Here is a 7249-nt window from a genome sequence, read left to right on the forward strand (position 1 = left end):
TTTGGTGTGGTTGGTAATCTTGGAGAAAGAATCGAGTTGCCGGCGAACAGCTGCCGGCGACATTGGGTCCAGTACCGGGGGAATGACACTGACTGAGACGCTCTTGTCTCTTATAGTTGGATTCGTGTTGTCTGAACGTGTTTTATTATTAATATTCCGTCCACAGCATCTCTGATTCACAGACTCGATCATGACTGTTGTGAGGACTCTTGACGTCAGAGGGGAGAATCATCGCTGAGGTCCAATGGGGGGAATATCAAGCGAGGCAGAGCTATCGTCCTACCAACAGTATTGGCCATGTTAACCGACGGGCACCTCGCTTTTCCACAGGACTTAACTCGCCAAAGATGACGGTTTTACTCAACTACGTGAAACAAAAGGCATTTTAGTTCTTCTTTTATGTTGTTCTCCGTCTCTTTCTGGGTCCTCCATCTCCCCTCTCATCTCCATCTCCTCTCGTATGACAGGCACGGACTGCGCGCGAGCTCGGGGGAGAAAAAGGCATTGCAGCTTCATGGCACTGAGGTACCGTATGCTGACGCGCACTTGTGCTTTCTTTTGTAAGAAAATGCCTTAGTTAAACGTGACATCGAATTGCAATGATTGGTTTTTAACGGGCACCATGCGGTGTATTTAAACAAATTGCCGGAGGCTTGACCTCCCCGAGTCCTTTGCAGTCTTTTCTTGGTCAGTTTATATATAGCCAGGTCTGTGAGGTGGAAATTTATGAATGAATGAGTTTAAAATGTGTCTGCGTCTATGGCGTCAGGCAAAAGCGCATCATTGTGGATTCTGGAAGCATATACACGATGCCTTCATAAGAGACCGTGCACTGAGGTGGCGCGTCTTATTTTTAGACAATTACTAAAAATAGAAACAAAGTGAAGTGCGTGCGTTTTGTCGGGACTGGTGCTTGATTAATAGCCTTTTTGCGATGAGATGCACATGCAGCAGTTAACTAAGCGAATAATTGCATATTTACAGCTAGTCCGGATGCAATTTGCTACATTGTTTTGGTGGTTCAAAATGTGCTAATTGCGCCTCGCAAGTGCTCAACGACTATATAATTTCTAACGAACCACAAATCAACACTTTGCCAGCTTTAGTTATAAAATCAGAACATTTTAGCTAATGACAAAATGTGTAAACACATTTCCTACTTAACCTAGTAATTTTATTCTTGACTGCCCTAAGAATAAGAGACTGTGTCATCAGGTTCTGAAGCTTCAGGCATATTTCTTTTGACAGATATCCTATTCCCACTGCCTTTCCACTGACATACACATTCTCTCTTATCTTCACTACCGCACCCCTCTCTCTCTTTCTCTCTCTCTTTCACCCCCTCCCTCCCTCCCCCCCACCATCAGCTATGATTCACTCTCTTGCAGCAGCAATGAGCAACCAACTTCAAAACACCTCTTCCCTCTCCACGGCGGGCACGTGGAATCTCCTAGACGTGCGGAACTCATCACCGGTGCGGACGGCGGAGCTGAGGCCGCTTCCCGTTAGCCCGTGGGACATTGCACTGTGTGTGACAGGGACGCTCATCTCCTGCGAGAACGCAATCGTGATTGCCATCCTGTTCTACACGCCCACCTTGAGAGCCCCCATGTTCATTCTGATAGGGAGCCTTGCATTCGCGGACCTGCTCGCAGGACTCGGCCTCATTCTCAACTTCGTTTTCATCTATATGCTGAACATGGAGTTTGCGACTCTGATCTCTGTCGGCTTGCTGATCGCCGCCTTCTCCGCATCAGTGCTCAATATCCTGGCCATCACAGTGGATCGCTACTTGTCCCTCTACAACGCTCTGACCTACCACACAGAGCGCACGGTGACATTCACCTATGTCGTGGTGGTTCTCATTTGGCTGGTGTGCATCATCCTGGGCCTACTGCCAGTGCTCGGCTGGAACTGCCTCCGAGACGAGGCCAGCTGCAGTATCTGCCGGCCGGTCACCAAGAACAATGCTGTGGTGCTCGCTGTGACGTTCTTGCTGGTGTTCGCCCTCATGATGCAGCTTTACCTACAGATCTGTAAGATTGCCTTCCGCCACGCACAGCAAATCGCTGTTCAGCACCAGTTCATGGCCATTTCCACCACAAAAGGTGTATCCACGCTCTCCGTCATCCTCTGCACTTTTGCCGCATGTTGGATGCCCTTCGCCATGTATTCGATCGTGGCAGATTCCAGCTACCCAATGATCTACACGTATGCAACAGTGCTGCCGGCGACATGCAACTCGGTCATAAACCCAATCATATACGCTTACAGAAATCCGGACATCCAGAAATCCCTGTGGCTAGCCTGCTGCGGATGCGTGCCGTCCAACTTCTCCTTGCGGCCAAGGACATCGAGCGATGTATAGGTCGGACTTCTTATGTCTATCTCATATAATTGGTTTGTACCGTGTCAGTGTTAATGATATGATGTTTTCCCTCGATGGGATCCCAGTCAAACGTTGCGGGTTGTGCAGTAGCTGTTGCGATCCAAGATGTCAACCTGCAAATGTATAATTAGATGTCTTTAATGCATAGTACACCTCCACGCACAAAATATCAAATTGCATCAGACGTGATCTGAATAATCTGGATATTCTAAGATACGCCGTACAGGCCCAGTGACAAAAATCAATACATCTACAAAACAACAACATGAACATTAAAAATGATTGCAAAAATCAACCTGATTTGTGTGAAAAAAGCTGTAAACTGTGGACAGCTTTCATGTACACATTAATGCTATATGGAGTGCTTTCAGAACCACGGACAGCGGCAGGTACAATGAGGCTAATCCCTTGCAAACCCGCCTCTAACACTTATATCTGTGTTCACTTAAAAATGTATGAATGACAGAAAGAAAACACAGTCCCGCGAGTGAAAATTATGCCGCTTCTGGCATCTGTCGCTTTACAGACAGTTTTATTAAATCCCTTTTTTTTTTGTAAAAGAGCACTTTTCATTTAAGCGTGGTATATTTGTTACTACACATGATTTGCAGTGAAACTTTCAGATTCCCTACCAATTTGTTTAGACGTGCTGAATAGGTTGTCTAACGCCCCTAATGACAGCAAAATATCTGCTGCCACGAAGGTGAGAAGCAAATCATATTTTTCACACATTTTTGGTCTCTGGAATCTGAGCACACGTTTTGGTTTTGGCGCATAATGGCGGGATAATTCAGGTTTAAGCGTGAAATGACGTGTCAGCTTCAAATTCGACGGAGACAACATCTTTCATAGCAATTTTTGGGACAGGGACGCTTAAATGAGACAAACGCTTTGGGTCTGTACAGCAAAATGATCCCAGGCGATTATCAGATATAATTGAGTGTGAAGACTGTCCATTTAGTCCATCAGATCAGAGATCAGTGTTAGGGGCAGGCTTGTGTGTAAATAGATCTACATGCAGGCCTATTAAAACACCAGATCACTAGGCCAAAATGGGACAGAAGGGACTCAAGTTAGGATTCAGCCAAAAAGACCTTGAAATGGCATGAGAGATTTGAAAAAACACATTTCCGAATCTTCCTAATTGGATTTATATTATGCTGTACAACCAAAAAACACAAAACCGAGAAACACTTTGACTCTCAAAATGGCGCAAACGAAACAGAACTAATCCTTTATTAGTTGTAATATTTTATATGCATAGATATTTGTGTAGCTTGAAATGTGACCATCACAAAGCCTTGTGTTTTCGAGGGGGGAATGAATGTCGCAGCTGTTCTTTGACGACCCCTCATTTGCAGCAAAGAATCTTAATTTAGGCCTTACCTTTTCTCTTCTGCAATAATGATTCAGCGTGTACCGTTCACCGATAGAGCTACAATCACAACGAGGCCATCAACAGAGCTAATTTTACTTCCTCGAACTTCAAAAAAAAAAAAAATCAGAGAATAGGTTAGTGAGGACAGGGTGTTTCAGCTCTTTAAATCAAATGTACTGTTTTCTAGGATGCGTTTTCACATTGTAGAAAAAGTATTCAAAGTTGGCCTTGAGAGCCCATCCAGATGCCCTCTGACTAACCTCAATACTCTTAGTGACCTGTACGAAACCTGATGGACTTTTACATGGAGATATTTCACAGTCTGGACACTGTGGAAACATTCTCCAGTCTTTTTTTGTTTGTTTTTGTGAGATTGTGCGATACACCTGATGGTTTGTGTGTCTGCGTGCGAGAGCGAGAGGACCATCTGTTTATAGACCACTCACTTATGTCAGGAGTGAGGTTCAGTGACCTGTCACACTGTGCCCACTTAAAAAAAAAAAATAACCCACCCCACATAATACACAACACCTGGCAAATATCAATGTTTTTCAGCAAATCTCTATCGTTATGTAATGTATCTCCACTACAATGTACTCAATTGGATGCCATAGATTCAGTTTGTTCAGGGGTGCAGCGGTTATTTTTCTTATGCAATGCTGTATGAAAACGTATATTTTTATACACATCAGGGCATGAGTTTTATGATGTCGTTTTGGTGTGTGTGTGTGTGTGTGTGTGCGTATATGTGCGTGTGTTCAGTACCTGTATTCTTATCGATGGTTTCCTAGAAAATGCAAAAACAGAAAAAAACTAAACAAAAATCAAACAAATGAAACAAAAAAGAGTGTTGGCCAGGCAGAACGTGCCATAATTTCACATACTAGTGTCTTAATGAATTCATGCATTAATCGGTAAAAACAAGGATTATGATTTGTAACATCACCTGACTGTGTTGGTGGTACCATTCACCTTCAAACCTGCAGTGGTCGAAGTACAGCTTTGTCCCCATGATAATAGGCAGCTTGACTACTGAAGACAGACAAGATATAGTGTGTTTAGTAGCGGATAGTTTTAACAGTAGGGTGTAAAAGCGAAGAAATAGACAAGAGAACCAGGTGGTGGAACGGCTGCATTCCACCCTCCCTCTTGGACACTGGAGCCCAGTACGGCTACCGGCAATGCAGTCCTCTCTTTGGCTTCTGTTGGACTGGGACAGCCCTTTTGTGTGCCAGACTACAGACAGATGGTCCACCCCCAGCCTCATGCTCAAAAGTGACCTATCTAATTACTAAACACCACAGATATCATCACAGAATTGAAGTATGTCAGGCAGCCAGCCATCCAGAATTTCACATATCTTCAGTCAGTAGTGGATCAAATACAAGTTGACTGCATTCCTCTAGAGCTACAGCACAGGCGATAGGGGCTGATTTCGAGAGTTACAAAGAGAGAAAGAGGAAAAATCTAGAGTGAGACTAGCGTACCTTAGTCCTTTGTCATGACGTCACTGCTGGCGTACAAACGGAGAGAGGTCGTCTGAATGACGGCACCTAACCGCATGGAAGCTCTATTACTACTAAATCTAGCCCTGCTAAAAATAACCATGAAGAGCATGAAATGTTACATTTATCTAGGGTACTTGAAATCCGTTTTCTGGGCCATTAAGCGGAGCTCTGTGTTTCCCATCAAGAGCTACATTAGAGTAAGAAGGCGCCTTCCTAAAATAAGGAAGAGGATAGAGAGAGAGAGAGAAAGAGAGAGAGTAAGCCTTTAGAAGAGCCTCTGGGGTTATGTAACCACTGCACCCAAATGTAGCCCATTCTCCAAAATCCAAATCTCTAGTTACTGATGAAGTCTCACTATGATCCACAATCACTTTTGTAATCATTTATAGAGCTAAAGGAACGTTCTTGTGTAGGTAAACTGTCAGCACAATTATGTGGCCCTTATTAGCAAGCGGTCAGAGATGTGGATGGGTGCTCTGATACTGTGATGTAATCGTTGTTGATCATTTTCTTGCTTTGTTTGTTTCTATTTGTATTGTGAACTGAAATCTGACAAATATGACGATGCACTTTATGAAAGGAACATGCTACACATTGCAATGTAAGTGTGGAATGTAATCCTTCCTAAAAATGATTTATTTTTTATTACTGTAAATATGACAATATCGAGACAAAAAGAGAGTGGGTGAGGAAAAAAACTAAACGAGGAGAATACTTTGTCAAATAAAATTCAGCAAACTCAATCATGTCTATGGTTTGGTTTCTTTATCATCTGTCTGTTTTTCTGTGTGTGTGTGTGTGTGTGTGTGTGTGTGTGTGTGAGAGAGAGAGAGAGAGAGAGAGAGAGAGAGAGAGAGAGAGAGAGAGAGAGAGAGAGAGAGAGAGGGAAGGACAGACTCACACCGGTACGGGTCATCGTTTGAAGGCGGCTCAGCTTTAAAAGGTTTGCATATGAATTATTGAGCCGTTCCGTTTTACGTAACGCGCGCGCTGTCAGGATCACGGCGAGTGTGGGAGCTGAACGCCAGAGATCTTGCCGAGCCCACGCTGTGAGGTGATGGGCAATTCGCGCCTTTTTGAAGGGGCGATCAACATTGAAGCGCCTGCTGTAGAAAACAGCCCTATTACGGTTTCAACAGAATTTAGTTACTACTGAAGTTATCTTCAAGGGTTAGTTCACCCAAAAATGAAAATTCTGTCATTAATTACTCACCCTCATGTCGTTGGACACCTGTAAGACCTCCGTTCATATTCGAAACACAAATGAAGATATTTTAGTTGAAAGCTGATGGCTGAGAAAGGCTTCAGACAGGCCTCCATTGGCATTCAGTACATTTACACTTCCAATATCCATGAAAGGCACTTAAAGGGTTAGTTCACCCAAATATGAAAATTCTGTCAGTAATTACTCACCCTCATGTTGTTCCAACCATGTAAGACCTTCGTTCATCTTCGGAACATAATTTAGTATATTTTTGATGAAATCTGAGAGCTGTCTCACTCCTCCATAGGCTTTCAGAGGGACTGAAACTTGATGGCCCAGAATAATAAGTAAAAACGTCATTTAAGGAGTCCAAATGACTACAGTGGCTCTGTATTAAGTCTATCATGCGACGAAAATACTTTTTGAGCGGAAAAACAACAAAAATAACGACTTTATCACACTATTATTGTTGTTCAATTTGAGCCTCTGACGAGAGTTCGCGGGAGTGCCACGACGCATGCGCGAGAACTGAGATTAACCCTACTCCGAAAGAGTGAGCAGCCAGTCAAGTAGTAGTAGAAGAAGAACGCCGTAATCTCAGTTCTCGCGCATGCGTCGTGGCACTCCCGCGAACTCTCGTCAGAGGCTCAAATTGAACAACAATAATAGTGTGATAAAGTCGTTATTTTTGTTGTTTTTCCGCTCAAAAAGTATTTTCGTCGCATGATAGACTTAATACAGAGCCACTGTAGTCATTTGGACTCCTTAAA

At 43.6% G+C, this 7249-nt stretch overlaps 1 protein-coding gene across 1 annotated transcript; it reads left to right on the forward strand.

Moving 5' to 3' along the window:
* Positions 1–267: 267 nt before the first annotated feature.
* gpr185b (G protein-coupled receptor 185 b) lies at positions 268–3876 on the forward strand. The gene is made up of 2 exons (XM_079842781.1): positions 268–525; positions 1368–3876. The coding sequence occupies exon 2, from the start codon at positions 1370–1372 to the stop codon at positions 2366–2368; it is 999 nt and encodes a 332-aa protein (XP_079698907.1). The 5' UTR covers positions 268–525; positions 1368–1369; the 3' UTR covers positions 2369–3876.
* Positions 3877–7249: the final 3373 nt, after the last annotated feature.

This window comes from Gobio gobio (assembly GCF_949357685.1).
Source record: "Gobio gobio genome assembly, chromosome: 2".
Classification (NCBI taxonomy): Eukaryota; Metazoa; Chordata; class Actinopteri; order Cypriniformes; family Gobionidae; genus Gobio; species Gobio gobio.

Excerpts from the sequence above, each read along its gene's own strand:
- gpr185b (XM_079842781.1), top strand. The coding sequence starts at position 1,370 with ATGATTCACTCTCTTGCAGCAGCAATGAGCAACCAACTTCAAAACACC.